We start from the raw sequence: 20,149 nt of genomic DNA on the forward strand, positions 1-20,149 counted from the left end.
CATTTATCTGTAACATTTGCTACCTTGCAGATGCAGACTTAACACAAAATAGAGATCTGCTAATCAATAATGATTAAAGTTATGTACTTGAATGCATCATATATATGTAGATATACATACATATATGTGTGTGTGTGTGTGTGTGTGTGTGTGTGTGTGTGTGTGTGTGTGTGTGTGTGTGTGTGTGTGTGTATACGCATACATATATATGTATGATGGAAACTTGACAATACTGAGAATATGTGGAGCTTAATTCAACATGAAGCAATCATGTTCATGTTTGAATTAAGATGGTAATAGCGATGGGGCATTTGACAGCAGGAGTTTCCGAGCAACACTTGAAAGCAGCATCAGGCAAATATCAAACTCCCAGGTGAGACCAACGGACACGCCCTCTCCTTGAAGACAACACAGGTAAAAAAAGAAAAAAACCGGATCCTCCGGTTTCAGTCTGCTTTATTAAAAACCCCAAACAAGTCATAGGTGGGAAGTGTCTGATCTCAAGCCTGTTTGTTTTTCCTTTTTTTCTCTGTCATTATTTTCACCGCGGAGGGAGGATCTTTCACTGCTCAGCTTCAGCGAGTGGAAACAGCCGACAGTGTAACACGGGGACGGACAGAAACTCTCGATCAATACCAGCATCGATTAACCATCGGAATAACCTAACACTAAACAAGGGCAGGCGTGGGGAGCTTCAATGGTGGGTTAACGCTTAAATTCGTCCTTTAAAAACAGATAAAGTTCATTTTTGTCGCTGTATCGTCAGTAAGTTTTTAAAAATGTCGGTTAATTAACCGTTGGATCAAATGTGTGTTACTGTTTGACAGGATCGATACGATAACCTGGATCTGGATCTGGAGTGTGAGGGGGGAGGCGTTGCTGTGAGTAGACTCTCAGTGTGTTTAATTTAACTTTAGCTAGCTAACGTTTGTGTTTAGAGGTCCCTCAGACTTGTATTTGTAGTTCGCTAAAGTCAGTTAACAGCCATGTTTAGCTAACTTAGCAGAGTTAACTGATCTGACCTAAATCTGAGTTACTGACTGAAACTGTCAACATGAGCGGTGGAATGTACCAACATTAACTCAAGTACCTAAACGTTACTTAACGTTTTTAGGTACTTGTGCTGTACTCAACTACACAGTAGAGGTAAATATTGTACTTTCTACTTCGTTAGGCAGGCAGCTTTACTTACTAAATCTTTACTTACTGTGTTAATTACTTTTCCAGTCGAGATTTAACATGGAAAACATATTATCAATTTCAAACAACTACACATTGTAATATATATATATATATATATATGTGTGTGTGTGTTATTTATGTAAGCATATTTTTTATGTTGTGTATATATATGTACAACATAAAAATGATGACATAAATAAAAAATAAAAATGATGACATAAAGATTACATGAATGCATTATTAATAATAATATTTATAAACTTATCTAAGTTAATTACAATTTCTCAAGTACTATACTCATGTAGCAAAAGTTACTTTTACTTTATTCGAGTACTCCACTACATTTAGCTGACTAACCTAGCATATTTACTTTTGCAGTCAAACTTGAAAACATATTAATTATTTTGAACAATTATGCATTCTTAAAAAATTAAACCACCAAACAGTATATTAAGAAGTAATCAGCCCTACCTTGAAAACACTTAAATGCTTCTTACATAAATGCATTATTAATAATAATCCAATAATGAATTTATATATATATATATATATATATATATATATATATATATATATATATATATATGCTTAATATTTATTTACAAACAGGTGACACAATTTAAAGCATTAAACTTTGTTATCTTTTCATTTACTTTGTATTGTAGAATGCTGTAGCAAAACATTGTTTTGTTGTTCACAGCACAATAACATATCATTTAATATGATAAATACATGAAAAAAACTAAAATCAAAAAGCAGAGAGCCAACAGTTCACAATGGTTTGTCTGTTTTCTATCCAGTGATTTAATCCTTCAGTGTCTCATTTTTTGATGTGATTATTTATCAGGAAAGTCAGCAATATGATAAGTTTTCCCAGAGTCAGAAGCAGAACAATCACTCTTTATTTACTGTCATCAAGGTTGCAAGTCCACACATGAAACCAGCTTCATGTCCAGACTTGTAATCCGGACTTGAAGCTGGACTGTGAGATGTGAACATAGAATTGCATCTTTTTATCATTTGCAGCATCTTTTCCAGTTTCAGAGAGACAGATTTCTGCTGCTGACTCACAGATCATGGCAGTGAATGTTTACCTTCTGTTACCCACTCATGCTGACTAAAACCACAGAAATTATTAGTGGTACTTTTTTTCCAGCATTTGATATGGTTAAGATGCAATAATTCCTTTTTTTCAAGCATAATTTTCTCTCTTTTTTTTACTCCTAATTCAGCAAAAAGCAGCATTATTTGGTGGGATGTTCAAAAAACCCTCCAAGTCTGCAGAACCACTTCCACAAGCACAGGTGATGTCATGTGAAATAACATGTGAAAGTTAATGTCAGATTTGTGTCATCTCGCTTGTTATGAGAAACTCATTGTTGAATACTGCTCACTGACATATTCAATATTTATAACTAAATATTTCATACTACAACTGTACTTTAATTGTTGACGTGTACAGCAGTGACATTACAATAATTGCTATTTTGTAAAATGTATTGCATCTACTAACACAGTGTCTTTGTTTACTTTACAGGACAGTTTATCAGTCAGCAGTGAACTTTCGAAGAGCAATGATAGTCTTACCGACAGCAGCAACAAGGTGAAGCTCAGGAAACATTTCTCTGAATTATTTGTGTTACATCCTCACTTATGTAAAATGAGGAAATAAACTTTAGAAATAAGTGACGGTGTTTGTTTTTAGCATGCAGACTGACTTATTTATTATCATTTCAGGAGAAAGGAAGCGTATTTAAAGGAATGTTTAAGAAGACGACGAAAACTGCCAAAGAGGGACAGCCACAGGTTTGTAACGGCCTTCTTCAACTTTCTGTGCTTTACATGTTGTTGTAACTGTAACTGTTTACCTAGAAACTGAGATGATTAGTTGATTAAGCAGGTTGTTAATCAACAAAAGATTTGTCAACAGCAATTTCGCTTAGGATTTATCATTATCATTTACCAAGTTAAAATGTCAAATTTGAGGTTTTGCTACTTTTTTCAGTTTTTACATCTAGTATATTGAATATCTTTGTGCATTATCACCTTTTAGGCATTTTTAATATGTATTGACTAAACTAATACTAGTTTAAGATTTTTACTTATTATACTGATCACTTTATTAACCTACCTTGCATTGTATTACTGTCTTTTTTAAGTTAGTTTTGTAATTCTCTAAAAGTTTTCTGTAATTACTCTAAATATTCTAGCCGGAGTATCTGAGTGTGGTGCATCTGTCAACAAAAATGAGTAAAAGAAACAACGTATTTTTGATTTTTAATTTCTTCATTTTTGATAGGCCTCCCTCTCGGTACAAAATCCTGAACTGTCTGGCAGTAGTGACAGTTTAACAGACAAGTCCTCAAAGGTGAGTTTACTTTTTTCATACTTTTATGTCATATTTTTACTTTCCTCACTCACTCTGAAATTAAACCTTTTGCTGCATTTTTCTCTTTAGGAAAAATCAGGTATGTTTGGTGGAATACTGAAACGAACTAAACCAGGACATGTCCGCAGGCCTTCACAGGTGAATCATCTTCTATATGTAGTCCTATATACAGTTATATATCATCTGTAAAATAAAATTATGTAAAGTTTCCCATTGTAAAGTTTCCCATTGTTAGAGGCTGACTGGTAATCTCGTGTGTTTCAGGATCTTTTGGACATCGAGCTCACAGACACTAATGACACCACAACTAAGGTGAGACTCATCAACCAATTTTTTTTTTTTTTTTTAAACTTTCCAAAACACAGAAATCTGGAAACAAATAAAAAGACCTTAATTAACAAAACCAAAGTACATCAGTCAGAGATCAAAACCCTAAACAAAAGATAAGACAATTACATAACAGAATGAGACACAATTAATTCAATAGATATTTTTGTTCTAATAGGCCTCCCTCTCAGTACAAAATCCTGAACTGTCTGGCAGCAGTGACAGCTTAACAGACAACAAGTCCTCAAAGGTGAGTTTACTTTCTTCATATTTGCATTTTTAGTATCCTCATTTTTTAAATTAAACCTTTTGCTGCATTTCTCTCTTTAGGAAAAATCAGGCGTGTTTGGTGGAATACTGAAACGATCTAAACCAGGACATGTCCGGAGGCCTTCACAGGTGAAACACAATCTTCTATTAGATGTCCTGCACACAGTCATGTATCATCTGTCAAATATTATCATCATCTACATGCCTATGATGTAAAATGTCCTGTTGTTAGAGGCTGACTGGTCATCTCGTGTGTTTCAGGATCTTTTGGACATCGAGCTCACAGACACTAATGACACCAACACTAAGGTGAGTCTCTCAAACAAAACACAAACAACTGGAAACAAATATAAATAAAATACAAAATACAGCTTCAACAAAAAATATAATTACGTACAAGAATTAGACACAATTAAGTCAATAGATACAAGCGAGATTAAATCAATACATTTTAATTAATTTCTGTTCATATTTTTATGTGACAACGGCAGTACATTTGATGATGAAAAGAATTCTCCATGGGAATGCTAATTATTATGTATTAATTAACACATTTATTTATTAATTTACTGATATGCATACATATTTTGTTATTTCTTGTTTCCTGTCCCAGTGTGTTGAATGCAATTTATGTATATTTATATATATTATTTATGTGAAATTTGCCAAACATATAATAAAAATGCTCATATATTTTTTTAATTAGAGGATAACAGTTGAAGTAAACTGTTTTCTGTAACCAAAATCACAGACATACACTACTGGTCAAAAGTTTTAGAACACACCAACTTTTACAGAATTTAATTGAAAATGATGCAGTTTAATGTCTCAGTGTACTCTGAAATTAATGCACATTTGCAACGTTTACAATTCTTTATTGAGCATGATAGTGTTTTGAAAGTTAAAAAAAGATTCAAAATCACATTTTATGTTGGACTAAAGGACTAAAAAAAGACACAAATTGACCAAAAAAAGACACAAAATGACAAAAAAGACACCAAAAGACACAAAATGACTAAAAAAGACACAAAATGACCAAAAAAGACACAAAATGACCAAAAAAAGATACAAAATGACTTACAGAGACATGAAAAGAATTAAAAAATGGACAAAATAGCCCAAGACTCCATAGAGTTAAGTTGTTAACCCACTTCCTGTTCCCTGAAAAAAGGCCTACTTGTATAATTCTGAAATGTACGTTATATTTCACCTTTTTTTATTTACCTCTGGCAGTTCACCACTTACCTTTGTACCCTTTCAAGCTGTTGATTTGACTTGAACTGCTTGATTTTCAATAAAAAACTGGAAAAATTGGGATGTTCTAAAACTTTTGACCGGTAGTGTATTTCTCAAATTTTTTTCCAAAATGTTGCTGTATTACACACAAATGAAGTGGGAAATGCATCACATTAAATTCTACACTAAAAGAACATTGAGATCTTCCTCAGTGTTAGCTGGTGAAATATGTTGTTGATGTCATTGAACCTACAGTAGGTGTATAGACCTCATTGGCTGGTGAGTTTGACAAGAGTGTGTTTTTGTTGTTGTGGGTGTTTGGAAGCACAAGCCTGAACCTGCATGCATCAGCAGTTTGGAAGAGTTGCTGGCCAACGTGTAAAGCACTTAAATCCCTGCCTGTCCATCTGACAGCTGCATCAGTTCAAAACACAAAACAATTGTTCATGTTTTTAATTTGATTTCAACATGTATATCATTTTGATTTCAACATGTATGTATTTTTCTCCAGGAGACAGGTGGGATGTTCAGTGGCATGTTTAAAAAACCTGCCAAGCCTTTTGGAGCGAGGACACAATCTCAGGTGAGAGCTGTGCATTTCACTTCTCTCACCTTTATCTGTATGACATCATTAAGAGATGGAGATAAAAAATAATCTGAAATGGGATGTTTGTTTCTCTCCTTCAGGAGGATTTGTCTGCATCCAGCGAGATCTCAGGCAGCAACGACAATCTTTCTGTGAATAGCAACACTAAGGTGAGGTTTGTCAAACTACAACAGCTATTTTTATCACTTGATGTTGTTGCTCAAGCTATCTACCCAATTCTTACTTTGATTTATTCCACCCTGCTGTTACTAATGCTACAGTCATATTCCACATCTGTCCTGTATATATTAAACCCACCACTCTGCATCTGTAGTTTGTATGAAGTTTGTTTTCCTGTTTTGGGTGCACTTTCCAACTGCACTCACTTCTGTTCAACTTTGTCCTGTAAATCTTCCCATCAACCACTAGAAACATTGATGCATTCTTCTTTGAAACGGAAAAGTCATTATTCTTCTATATTTCGATGTTTATTTATATCCTGCATCAGAAATGCAGCATCAGATTTTCAGGGCTGAGTGTGTGGCAGTGTCATTGAACTGTGGGATACTGTAACTGTATCGTAATGCTGTTTGTATAGAGCTCAGCTCAGTGGCAGGAGAGTTGGTAAATGTGTGTTCCTGATTTGTTTTTGTGTGTGTTGGGAAGGGCGAGGTAAACCTGCATGCATCAGCATTCAGATGAATGAACAGGCTGTTGTTTAAAGTCTGTGCCAACTCATCTGACTTCAGAAACCAGAAGACTTAATTAAATTCCTGTATTATCCTTTTTTCCTTCAGGAGACCGGAGGGATGTTCAGTGGAATGTTTAAAAAATCCCCAAAGCCTTATGCAAGAGCACAGTCTCAGGTGAGAGTTAGTGATGTTCGATACCACCAATTTCCTTTCCGATCCGATACTGAGTAAAATTCAGGCTGGTATCGGCGATACCGATCCGATACCAATACTTTGTGCAAATACACCTAATTTGCCTGGTTAATCTAAAAAAAGGAGTGTATTTCAAATAGTTTAAGAATACAAGACATCAGAGTCACTTATTTAGCTATTTATTTTAAACTCAGAAGTATAATGAGGTAGCAGCCTCGTTCACAATATATATAAGGGGAATAAGGGGATACAAACACTTTCTTTTTTATAATCCTGGGTCACTCAAAAAGTGCCAGTAAAATATTTAATTGAATAGATGCCACAATGTTTGCACAAGTTGGTAAATACCAACATTTTAAAATATTTATTTAACAGTTAAAGCAAATTAGACTCATTATAAATAATAATATATTATATAGTTAAAATGTTATTTTTTTTTATCCACATTTTCCAGTAGGCTATATATTTTATTAAGTTCATAAAATTATAAAAAAGATATTTTCATTTGAGAATCGATTTTAGAGCATACAGATCTGGTATCTGAAGTATCGATATTTCAGTATCGAAAGAGAGTTATGTGTCTCACTGGTCACACTTTTACCTGCGTTACATTATTAGGAGATGATGATGATAATAATCACTATATAATATATAATCACTATGGTTATTTTTGTTTCTTTCCTTCAGGAGGATTTGTCTGCATCCAGCGAGCTCTCAGGCAGCAAAGACAGTCTTTCTGTGAATAGCAACACTAAGGTGAGGTTTTTGAAAACTTTCAAAAATAATTTTGGACATGTGTTTTTTTGTTTTGCTGCATTCATCAGCATTTGAAAGACATGGCAAAATACTTTGTAAAGTCTGTACCTTTCCAAATGAAACTTTGCTCACATTATTAATTATGGGCAAAAATTTGTGACTGTTTCTCCAGGAGACAGGAGGGGTGTTCAGTGGGATGTTTAAAAAATCCCCAAAGCCTTTTGGAGCGAGGACACAATCTCAGGTGAGAGCTGTGCATCCCTCTGGTCTCACTTTGACCTGTTACACCCTGAGGAGATTATAATAATCATGGATGTTTGTTTTTTGCCTTCAGGAGGATTTGTCTGCATCCAGCGAGCTCTCGGGCAGCAAAGACAATCTTTCTGTGAATAGCAACACTAAGGTAAGGTTTTTGAAAGCAAGCCACTTTACTCAGTTCCTCCATTCTGGGAAAAGTTTTGCCTAAAAACATGTATTTTTTTTCTCCAGGAGACAGGAGGGATGTTCAGTGGGATGTTTAAAAAATCACCAAAGCCAAGGACACAATCTCAGGTAATGTCATTTATGGAGTATTGCTTCAGCTTATTCTTCTCAACATTAAATCATGTTACTATAAATTAGCGGGACAGGATTAAATCAGTTGGTTGACATCTGTGTCTCGTCTTCAGGATGATTTGTCTGAACCCAGCGAGCTCTCAGGCAGCAACGACAATCTGTCTGAGAACACTAAGGTGAGGTTTGTTACAGTCAGCCACTGTAAGACTGTAATATTAAAAAAACATCACAGTAAATGTTGTAACATTAAATGTTGGCTTTATATAATTTTTTTCAGGAGAAAGGAGGAATATTTAGTGGTGTGTTCAGAAAGAAAATGGCCAAATCTCAATCTCAGGTAAGAAGTTTGTCGATGAAGGGCGTTTTGATGGAAATTTCGGAGTGAACAGATTTTTATTAATTTACCAATCCATCTGGGGTTTTTTTCAATCCATGTTTTTGTAAAAAGATTGCTAAAATTAGACCATTTATGATAGCCAGAAACTATAAAAACACACATTATAGTCAGATTTTCAAATGTACAACAACCATTTCATTTGTTATTAGATTTACTAAATTGTTTTCTTTTTTTATTCAGTAGCTAAGCCTTTTTGTGTCACTTTGAAATCAAACACATTTTTTCATCTGATTTGCATCATCCTAACTGTGTGCTGTATCCTTTTTTTTTTTTTAGGAGGATTTGTCTATGGATGTTGAACTTTCTGCCAGCAGTGACAGTCTTGCAGAGAAGTCTTCAAAAGTGAGATATCAACTTGCACCTGCATTCTATAAACACTAACAGAATATAAAATAGATAATATCAGTTAGTAACTTGAACTGCTTTTGATTGTCTGTCAGGGCGGAGTGGGAGCGAAGATCCTAAAGAATCCTTTCACCTCATCTCAGGTAATTGTATCACACCTAATGCTGCATCTGATAAATGACTCTAGCAGCCAGTACATTATGACATTTTGGCAATGTGTGTTGTGTTGCAACAGGATAAGGAGAAGATTGAACCTTCAGGAGACTCAAAAGAGAATACCTCTACCACAGAGAAGCCCAAAGCCAAGCAGGTGGATTATTTTATCAGAGTCACTTAAAAAAAAAAGTCTGGACTCTACTGAGACATCATGACATGAAAATCAGCTTTCTTATATTAGCGATAGGCTCCATTTTTAGTCTATAATATCTGCTGTGTTGTTAAGGTGAAGGTTATGACTATACTCTTTTTTTAGTGTGTTCTATAGTGTTTTTACAGTGTCTTTGTCTTATTTCAGAATGGTTTTAGTGCGATGATGAAGAGCACGTTCTACACTGATAAACAGGTAAGAGGTGGTGTACTTTACTCTTGACATTAGCTGCATGTCATCAGTTCATCTTTCCCCTTAACATTCCCCTGAACCTAACTGATCTATTGCATTAAAACTTTAAAATATATATATATATATATTTTTAAATATTAAGTAATCCATGTTTGATGTATGATTGTATTTTATGATAAATATTGTCTCCATCTGCAGAAAAAGGACTCTGACTCTGACTCAGAGGAGACATTGGACAAAGGAGACAGCCAGCACAGTCACAAACAGGTTTGTAAGGTTTTTCTTAAATGTTAATTTTGCTTCTTTTTTTGTTAAAGCTTTTCTGTAATAGTTACAATCTTAAATTCATTTCGCATATGGTTACTTTGTTTTTGTTTTTTTCTCTTTGTATTATGTTTGATATTCAGAGTAAACTTTCTGACGCGATGGAAAAGCTCAACCCATTTCGATCCGCACAGAAAGTAAGAAAGGTTTAGTTTGCAATGTTTTGATAGAAGTCTTTTTTGATGAATGTTTGCATTGAAAGAGGACTGTTTTTTAAATATTAAACTGTGTGGTTTCTGTCTTCTCCCTGCAGCATGACAAGCAGAGCAGCTCAGATGACGAGGAGGATCCACCTGCGAGTGAGAAGTCCTCAAGCAACATACAGGTTTACAGCTTTGACATTTACTTTTTCCTGTTGTTGTCTCAGTTTTGTAGAACTTTGTGACATTTAACTGGTTATTTTTATTCAGCAGACATTTGCCAAATTGAGGGCTAGGAAAGCATCAACAAATTCTTTAGCTGTTATTAATCTAGGGGAATAGTCTGATGCCGTCAGGGGTTTAGTGTCTGGCTTCATCACGACTTTTGTTTTTTTTTTGTTTTGTAGTCATGAGTCAAAGGTTTTACCTCTGGCTGTCTGCAGTCCACCTTAACCTGACTTGCCTGGTCTTGTTGAGAATGTCAAACCTTTAGTAAACTGCACAGGGAACAAACACCTGTAATAAGCTATCTTCAACTTGTTTTGCACAAAACAGACAAAACTGGTTTTATAAATATTTGGGGTATTTTTATGCTTTGATTTACCTGGTTCACAGTAGTGACAGAACAATGGTGTAAGAGAGGAGGAATGCCGTGCAGGAAAAAAGTTCATGCCTGGACATAAAACCAGCACAAAAACCTCTCGGCTAACAGGGCGCCCCAGGCCAGGCAAAACTGTGTCTCATGAAACTCAACTACATCACAAGGGAAACCAGAAAATATGGAAATTTGACAGGTGTCATACAGTGCGATGACACATTTATGGTGTTGTTTACAACGGAATGCATGGTCACTGTCCTTAAAATGGCTCGTCAGTCTAATCTTAAATGATAAAATACATACTGAGTTGGACAATTTACATTTGGATCATCAATGTTTCTGTTCTCTTTTGTGGAAAACCTATATTGTGTTTCTTTGGATGGTTTGGAAATTTAATCTGACACTAAAGAGAGAACGCTGTTTTTAGAAGTAATGAAGCATTCTATTTCTAAATGTAATTTCTAAGTTCATGAATGGTTCAGTTAATTTGCAAATTAATTTACAGATTTAAGAAACGTCCAGTTTGTGCAGCAGTGCGCTTTGGTGCTTGAAATTACTATTAATGAAGGTAGCCTAGATTACCTCAAACCTAGTTTAGCATTCATTCTTTTCTTGTTACTCATTGGACGACAAATACTATACAAATTAACACATTGAGGCATTTCCTTAAATCTCTGGATGATGTGTCCCTCCCTCAGAGCGCCATGGCTGGAGCCATGTCCAAACTGAATCCATTCCGCTCTGGACATAAAGTAACTATGCTGTTGATAGTGTCTGGTCATGGTGAAGGTGGGGAGGGAGATTATCATGATCGGATCGGAAAGTCACTGCAGTTGTGACTGTGATACAGGTGGTGGTAATGAGTAGTGCACACTTAAACTACCATACCAGTGATTTTGCATGTTTTACCCTATTTCAATTTTAAATCTTACAATGTATTTTTCCTTCCTCCCTATTCTGTTTGCATTTAGTTCTGTTCTATATACAGATAAGTAGTTTTGGCAAAAAAAAGACTTCAGACTTGATGTTCACTGTGATGAAGTACGGAAAATTGACAACTCAAAACAAGTTACATAGTCACTTAATTTTCATGGCTGACAGAAATAAATGGCAACTAATGGCTGCTGGGAAAAGTAGGAAAAACACATCTGGAAATCTGAAACTTGAGAACATGCATTTGCTTTTGGTCACCAAATATTTGACGTATACAGTACATGATTTGTTGTTAGAGTCAAACATGCAAAAAAACCACTGGTGTGGACCTTTAATCGTTGCACAAGTGATCTGATTTGAGTTGATTCAGTTTAATAGCTCATATTTACTGTCCTATGCTCAGAAGGACACTGAAGACACAGAGACGCTCAAGGAGAACGCGAAACAAGTGGAAGAGAAACCGAAACCGGTGAGTCTATATGTCACATTACCCATGAGTCATCAGGGACCCCACACGGCTGATCAATCAAAAATACCCTCCCTCCTCACGCTCCTCCTCCTCCTCCTCCTCCTCCTCCTCCTCTGGAACTCCACCACATCCTCCACTGGAACTCCACCACATCCTCCCCATCCCCATACCTCTTTCTTAAGTCCTGAATCTGCTTATATTCACACCTCCTGTCCTCCTTCTCCACCACACTGTGTAACTCTGTTTATGTGTGTGTGCAACATGATCCAGCGTGAGAGGAAGAACAGAAGTGAAACTCCAACGGTCCCACCCAGACCATCTAAGGAGGTTCGAACACAACTCAGAGAAGAAGTCACTGTCATCTAACTGTCTGTCTGTTTTATTGTGTTGTTAAGGCTGTGTTCTCTCTACAGGAGATGAAGAGGACCTCCACGTACGACAAAGCAAAAACAGGAGATACTGAGGATAATCAGGTACAGTTTATTTATCTGCTTCAACATGAATATATTTGAAGATATCTTATATCTTATCTTATCTTATATATAACTCTTTGCTAAAACATCCTGTAAATTGAGTGTAATTTTCTGCAGAGCCGATCAGATGATGAAGGCCTCAACGATGAAGTGAAGCCAACAGAGAGCAAAACAGTGAGTTTATCCCTCTACTATTGTCTGTCAAACTGTCATAATAATTGATATTAGTATTGGTATTAAGCTCAGAAATGTGATTGATACACACAGTGACTGCTATAGAGACTGACTGATTGACTTATGTAGTATGTACTATGTCTTTTTAATGACCTTTGTGAGGCATGAACCCACTTCTGCTGCTACATGCAGGTGAAAACAAACACAAACAGTATTTACTGGTGATTTATCTGACTGGATCTCATTGTTCTAGTTCCTGCTTCCTTCTTATCACTTGTATCAGGCCATGCAAATCACATGTGGCAAACAAAACCTTCCATAACAACACACTGACAATAGCCCCTCAGGCTATTGTCAGTGTGTTGTTATGGAAGCTCATGTTTATTATCAGTCATAATGCGATTCAACCTCTTAACATACAGTTTTCAACTTTTATTTTACCTTAAGAAGCTTTCAGAGTGTTAAAATTGTCTTTATCTGATTATGTTTTATATATTTAATACCATATTGTTCCAGATCTTAATTGAAGCTATATGATGTTTGTTTCAAACCCAAGGCTTTATGTTTTTCATGGCATTATTTTTCAATTTTTTGTAAAAGTTTTGCATTGTTTTATACACAATACTTATTAACAGAGGTGTGGATCCTTCTTTATGAACTGTGGAATACATTCAGCCCAGATGCAGCTTACATTCAAATACAACGCAACAGCTGTAATGAAATGTTGATCTTCCAGTTATTGCTTCTCATGTCACCTAACACTGTCACTGTGCCAATTTTTTACAGACCAAGGCGAAAAAACAAGAGCGCCATAATCCCTTTATGTCAGCTGCTGGAGCCAAGGTATTTTCTTGATTTTGCTCTTCGTGTAGACATTTATGTTCTTTCAACTACTTCAGTTGTTTGTATTTCCTTTATTTTATTCTTTACCTCCTCCGTTTGACAAAGGTGCTTATTTATTTTATTTCTTACTTACTATGTTCTCACTGTTTGTCTACTTCAGGCTCAGTCTGATGATGAAGGGCTGGAAGAAGAAGACAATTCTTCATCCAAAGAGGAAAATAAAGACAAGGATGGCACTGACAAAACAGAGGTATTTTAACTAATATCTTTAACTAAATGCTTGTTGAATGAATTACTGCTAAAGGTATATTTTGACCTCAATTTTCTTTGGAGTAACTCTGTAATTCTGATTTTCTTTTTAGGCCAAAGTCAAGAAACCTAAGAAACACAATCCCTTCATGCCTCGGGTCAAGGTAACACTCAAACATGTAACACACACAAACTTGTTCCTCCCGTGTGGACAATTATTTCTCTTTTTTGAACAATGCAGATGCTGGTATAATGGCACTTTGGGCACATTAAGCAGTTTATATCATTGAGTCACACCATCTGCATCCTTACATCCTGAACAAATGATGAGCTGTTTTTAATTGTTGTTTAAGTTGTTGTTTGTGTATCTGTATCACTATGGAGATGGTGTGTTTCTGCATGTCTCTAAACTGGAGAAACTAGAATTTGTGTAAACTGATCTGGCTTACGTCATACTACATGTTACTCACATGAAGCACTGCACACCTCATATACATATTTCAAACATTTAGTGCTTATTATTCTTGCTAATTAAGTTAATTAATACTTAATTAAATGATGAAATTTGGGGGTTCATACCTAGTTGTTTTTTTGTAGCAGGTGAATATGAAAAAACTGACTTTTTTTCAGGGTTTTAGCAAATGAACTAGAAGAACACTTCAAGATAAATTAGAACATTTGGGTATTAACTTTATGAATTACTAAATGTATTAATTATAACTAAATAAAGAGCAAAAGTCTGCAAATTGCTGACAATTGGCTTTGTACATTCATAAACGTACCAGTTGAACACAAATGGTCCCAAAAAATCAAAGACAGTTTTTTTGTTTTGTTTGTCACCGATATATCTTTCTTGCTGCTAACTAAAAATAGGCGTGTTATTTTGGCAAGGTTATTGAGTTAGCATAGCTGAAATTCCAAGCACATGCTACCTTCAACACTACAAGCAAATTACTAAGCTAGTTACTTAGCGGATAATTAAAAAAAGCAGAAAAATAAGTTATTTATTCCAATAATATTTTGACCAGAGTTTTTTTATTTTTTATTTTTGTGTTCCATCAAGAGATTTAAGAAACAAAATAAAACCTATTTTTAAAATGAAGCTTTTAATTATTTCCACTTTTATCTTTATATTGGTTTTATGGTTTTAATATTTAATTTAGAATATTATTACATTTTTCTTTGTATTATTTTATATTTAATGTTTTTTGCTCCTTGTATCCTTGTTATTTATTTTTTTCTATTGTAAACACTTTTAACTGCATTTAATGTTGCGGTAGGTGCTATATAAATTATGTATTATTATTATTATTATTATTATTATTATTATTAATAATAATAATAATAATAATAATAATAATAATAATTTATTTTTTTGTCATCATTAAGATCAGTTCTACCTGCAGAAAAGCTCTCTGCCTCAGAAACATTGTGTTGTATCTGTCTGGACTGTTTGGGAATCATAATCTTCCCAAAAGCAAAATTTCATATTGATATTGCAAATGATTTAACTGTGTGTTTTGGTGTGTTTCAGGGAAAAGTTAAACAAAAGAGAGAGCAGGATGGAGCTCAAGGCAACGCAGCAGAGGTAGAGAAAATAACACAGAATGAGACAAATATGTATATTTGATCTTTCTTCTCTTTCTTTCTTTCCTCTCTCTCCCATGGAGCTTTACATTGAAAGTAACTATTAACCTTTTCCCACCCACTCTATTATAGCATATTTGTCCACCAGACTGTCGTCCTGCAGTCTTAGTCATTGTGGTTCAGGATTACAAAAGCCCTGTTTCAGTCACCTGACCCGTCCCTGTAAACAACCTCTTTCATATATTTGTCTCCAGGGTGTCCGCTCAGCTCCCAACAGAGACTATTATAGTCAACATGTGTTTTCCACTCTCGACATGAAACCCACCCCCACAACCTCACAGTGTTTGTGCGTGTCGATGACAGATTAGGTTGCAATGCGCCCAAACTTGTTTCTCTGCTTCCTTTTTAAATTTTTTTTAACTTCTGCAAAACCAGCAGTGCATTCAGAATCCCTTTAACCATCACTTACTTCTCATTTTCTGAGCATATACAGTATAAAAGTGAAACTGGCGATATGTAACACTTGATAAGTTGATTTGAATACTTACTTTTTTTTCTTTCTCAGCCTTTTCTGTCTCACTGACATACACTTTAGAGTTATTAGTCTTAATATATGAACTCAAGCTGTATTATTTCTGTTGTTTCAGAATGAAGGTGGAAATAGAACCTTGTTTGACCAGCTGGAAGACTTCCGCATTGACCCTGCAAGACCTGAAGATGAACGGGTTGGTTTCTGGAGCAAAATATGTCACATTTTAATAAAATCGTATGCTTCATTTCGGATAAAATCCTGCAAATCAATGTAAATCTTCTGGTGTCTTTCAGGATGTGGAGGACCTTATGGAATGGTGGAACACAGTGGAGTGTAAGTTGAATAAAATGTGTGCAGGGCCCATTTTTTTCTTTCATCTTAAACCATTTACACCATGTGACCAAAAGTATGTAGGCAGCTTCTTTTAGGCCCCTAAGTAGCAATTAACCCACTGAACCTCAAGCAGTTTCAGGTGGTTTTTTGCTCCTCTCACATTTTACTCACTGTGGCCTTGTTTTTCTCTTCAATATAATAGTATTTTGTCCAGTATAACACAGAAGAAGAATATTTCAACACTACAGTGCGCATAGCTAGTTCCATTAAAAAATGTTTTCTGGGTTTATTTATTTCTGTTGTGGCCTTAAGGGAACAAATCTCTGCAGACACGTTCCAAAATCTAGTGGAAAGCCTGAAACTATGAAGGTGGAGGTTGTTATTGCATCATATTTAAATCCCATTGTTTCGGAATAAGATGTTCTGGATGTTTTGTGTCCACATACTTTTGCCAATGTATGTGACATTATGAGAAAGCTTAACATCATCCTGTCTTACTTTTACCTTCTCAGCTTGGGAGGACACGCCTCAAGATGAGGACATGACAGAAAAAGAAGAGGCCAAGTAAGTGAATGTTCAAATAAGACATACTGTAATATTTCACCTGGCTGTGTCTGTATGAAAATACAATAAAAATCATACACAAATCTAGTAATAAATAAAAACAATGAAAACAATAAAATAGTATATAGTAATAAAAAGTCCATTTCAAAACAGAGTTAGAGTTAAAAAGGAAATAAAAGAATAAAAAGTCAAAAAGCCAAGGATTCTTGCCTAGCTGGGACTGAACACCAAGGAGAATAAATAGGTATTTAATAATGTTTTAAAGTGCTCAACTGACCTGGAGAGGTCGGCTGTTCCACAGCTTTGGGGCCGCCAGAGAGAAGGCTCTGTCCCCACAAGTCCAGAGTCTGGACCGCGGTACGACCAGGAGCAGCTGGTTAGACGATCTAAGTGCTCTCATCGTACTGTGGGATTTTAAAAGCTCTGATAAATAAGACGGTGCCAGACCATTTAGACATTTAAGGAAAATTAATAAAACCTTTAACTGGATCCTAAAATGTACAGGTAGCCAGTGCAAAGATGCAAGGATGGAAGTAATGTGCTCACGCCGTTTCTTTCCAGTCAGCAGGCAGGCGGCTGCATTTTGGACAACCTGTAGCACTGCTGACTGGTCGAGACCAACAAACAAAGAATTACAGTTGTCTAGACGTGATGTAATGAATGTATGGATGACTTGCTCAAAATCATTTCTGTGGATATAAGCCTTTACTTTAGACAATATTCGTAGCTGGAAGAAGCTAGTTTTGACTGTAGAGCTTATCTGTTTATTAAACTTGAAGTCAGTGTCCAGAATAACACAAAGGTTCCTTGCAGAGGGCCGACACAGAGATTTAAGGCTACTAGGTGTTGTCATAGCTACCTAAAAGACTTTGTTGGCCATATAAAATAATCTCAGTTTTGTTTTAAAGGGGTTGTCAGCATTATTTTCTCTGTGGTATGTATCTATGAAGATAGCGACAAAGGTTTAAGATATGTACATGTAAAAATCTTCTCACAGGATCCACTGTTAGCAGTTATAACTGAGAGGATTTCTTCAGCAGAGTAGTTCAAAAGGAAACTGTTGAAAAAAATGTAAATGTATCATCTCCAGTTTTTTAGGGAGGAAGTTGGTCATTTCAAAACTGGGACCAATAAACCATGACTGTGCACGGCTACATATGTTAGTATGAGTGAGAGATACAGTGACTGTGCTCTGTGTAATCACTCTTTTTTTAAACTTATTTGTCTCAGGGCGTTCGCTGTGACCGCAGACAAGGTGCAGAAGGGCATCCGTGTCTTCAACAAACTGTTCTCAGAGCGCGCTGAGAGCCTGTGGCAGCACGTCATCGACCTCAACACCATGGCAGACGGCCTGGACAAGTTCAGCAAGAACACAAAGATCGCTCAGATCACCGGGGGTTCCACTAGTGCCATCGGGGGCGTGTGCACCATCACCGGCCTCGCTCTGGCCCCGGTCACCATGGGAGTGTCCTTGATTGTGACGGCGGTGGGATTGGGCGTCGCCACGGCGGGCGGTCTGACATCAGCAGGCGCCGGCATCTCCAACCAGGTCAACAACTCGATGGACCGCAAGAAGGTGGAGAAGATTGTGCAGGATTATCAGGAAAAGATGGTCGACCTCAACAAGTGCCTGAAATTCGTCAAGCAGGGTATCGAGAACCTGAAGAAGTTCGATCTGATCAAGATGAAAAAGCACGCCTACAACCGTGACTTCCCCGTGCTCAGTAGTAGCTTCTACGAGGACGGCGCCATGGCAGGAAAGGCGATCCTCATCAACGCTAACGAGATCATGCGTGTGGTGCAGATCGCCAACGTGGCGGGCAGCACAGCAGCCAGAGCGGTCCAGATCGCCAGCATGGCCACTGGCGTGCTCACCGGACTCTTTGTAGGAATGGACATCTACTTTGTGGCCAAAGACTCCAAAGAACTGAAGAAAGGGGCCAAGTCGGAGTTCGCTGCCAAAATCAGGGAGGTGGCGACGCAGCTGCACGATGGTTTGGTGGAGCTCAACGGGATCCGAGAGGAGCTGCAGGCAACCGCACCAGACAACAACAACGCAGACACTAATACGGCTCCTTCAGACGGTGACAAGAAAGAGAAAGAGAAAGAGTACAAATACGACTCAAGCTCAAGTGAAGATGAAATCGACCGCATTAAGAAAGCCATTAAAAAGGACTATGAGAACAGAGAATATGTCTGACAGAAACTTAGAAACCAGAGAAGGCCTTAAACTGTCTAAAAGCTTTAATTATGAAGTTTCAGAGGGAAGATTCAAGAATTGTCAGACTCCCAGAATAAGTAGCAGCTCAAAACTTCAGCATAATGCAACATTGTTAGCATCTATGAGGTGGCTGGTGCTCATTTCTTAAAATATAAAACAAAAACCCAGGCCTTTTCTTGAATAAGAAATACTCTAGTTTCTGAAACTTTTTGACTTTTCTTTTAAGAATTTGACTTCTTGATTCTAAACACCATAAACACTACTGAGAGGACCTGAGGCTTCTTGGTACATAAAGTATCATATCTGCTTCTCTGGCTGTTGTGCCAATGTGTGAAACTGCCATGTTGTCTTTAAGAAAACAGGATTCAAAGATTTAACTAAATCATGTATCTGGATAGAACAGTTTCTATAAATTAAATAAATAAGTAGAAAGAGTTTATAATCTAGACTTTAAAGTGTCATCAAAGTGTGTTGGTTCATATTGAAACGCAAGAACTTTGTTGAACTGACCAGGGGTAGAGATACCGTTAGGGGTAAGTGCCTTTATTATTTACAAGCCTTAGAAATATACTATGATGCAATGTTGCATTAATTTTCTCTGTCTTTGTTGTTTATTTTGGAATCAGGGCTGCAACAAAACCAATCCCCCTCATCCTCTGCTTGAGGTTTTTGATCTGATGTGTGAAGTTTTTATATATATCTTGTTTTGGCTCGATGATGTTGGCTTTATTTCGAAGAATGATTGTAATAAGCTATATTTTTACACAAAAAAAAAGACAAAATCATGGTGTGAAATAAGCAAGATGGGGTTGCACCAGCTGTCCATCAATAAGTTATTATTAGCTAATATCTCATTTCAAACTAGTGATTAACTGAATCAGTTCACAACATTAAAACATAAGGAATGTTGTGATACATTAATGATAATGTGTAAATTGGTTGTTCAGAAACATTTGTAGGAAGTATCTTTTTCTCCAGAACACATGGAACATATCTGATAATACCTAAGTAACCATCTTTTTTTGACCATTTAATATAATATTGGCATATTTTTTAATGTACTTATTGTGGTTCCCCTAAATCATATTTAACATAATGTTGATATAGTGTCAGGTCAACTTTAGTTGTGGTTCTGTTAAAGGGACAGTCCAACCCAAAATCGAAAATACATATTTCACTCAAGATAATCTAAAGACTGTTAAATGAGCACTTTCATGTAGGAG

The 20,149-nt window shown here is 36.2% G+C and overlaps 1 protein-coding gene across 1 annotated transcript; it reads left to right on the forward strand.

Moving 5' to 3' along the window:
* Positions 1-490: 490 nt before the first annotated feature.
* Positions 491-19,236, forward strand: apol1 (apolipoprotein L, 1). The gene is made up of 39 exons (XM_059345386.1): positions 491-700; positions 828-881; positions 2,415-2,486; positions 2,720-2,785; positions 2,920-2,988; positions 3,482-3,550; positions 3,641-3,709; positions 3,836-3,883; positions 4,077-4,148; positions 4,229-4,297; positions 4,430-4,477; positions 5,916-5,987; positions 6,092-6,160; positions 6,788-6,856; positions 7,562-7,630; positions 7,803-7,874; positions 7,965-8,033; positions 8,120-8,182; positions 8,299-8,361; positions 8,463-8,522; positions 8,859-8,924; positions 9,023-9,070; positions 9,163-9,237; positions 9,442-9,489; positions 9,685-9,753; positions 9,894-9,947; positions 10,064-10,135; positions 11,885-11,950; positions 12,221-12,277; positions 12,364-12,423; positions 12,541-12,597; positions 13,384-13,440; positions 13,601-13,690; positions 13,803-13,853; positions 15,224-15,277; positions 15,924-16,001; positions 16,102-16,141; positions 16,654-16,705; positions 17,936-19,236. The coding sequence occupies exons 1-39, from the start codon at positions 698-700 to the stop codon at positions 18,903-18,905; spliced, it is 3,309 nt and encodes a 1,102-aa protein (XP_059201369.1). The 5' UTR covers positions 491-697; the 3' UTR covers positions 18,906-19,236.
* The last annotated feature ends 913 nt before the right edge of the window (positions 19,237-20,149 follow it).

This window comes from Centropristis striata, chromosome 11 (genome assembly GCF_030273125.1).
Source record: "Centropristis striata isolate RG_2023a ecotype Rhode Island chromosome 11, C.striata_1.0, whole genome shotgun sequence".
In the NCBI taxonomy this organism is placed as follows: Eukaryota; Metazoa; Chordata; class Actinopteri; order Perciformes; family Serranidae; genus Centropristis; species Centropristis striata.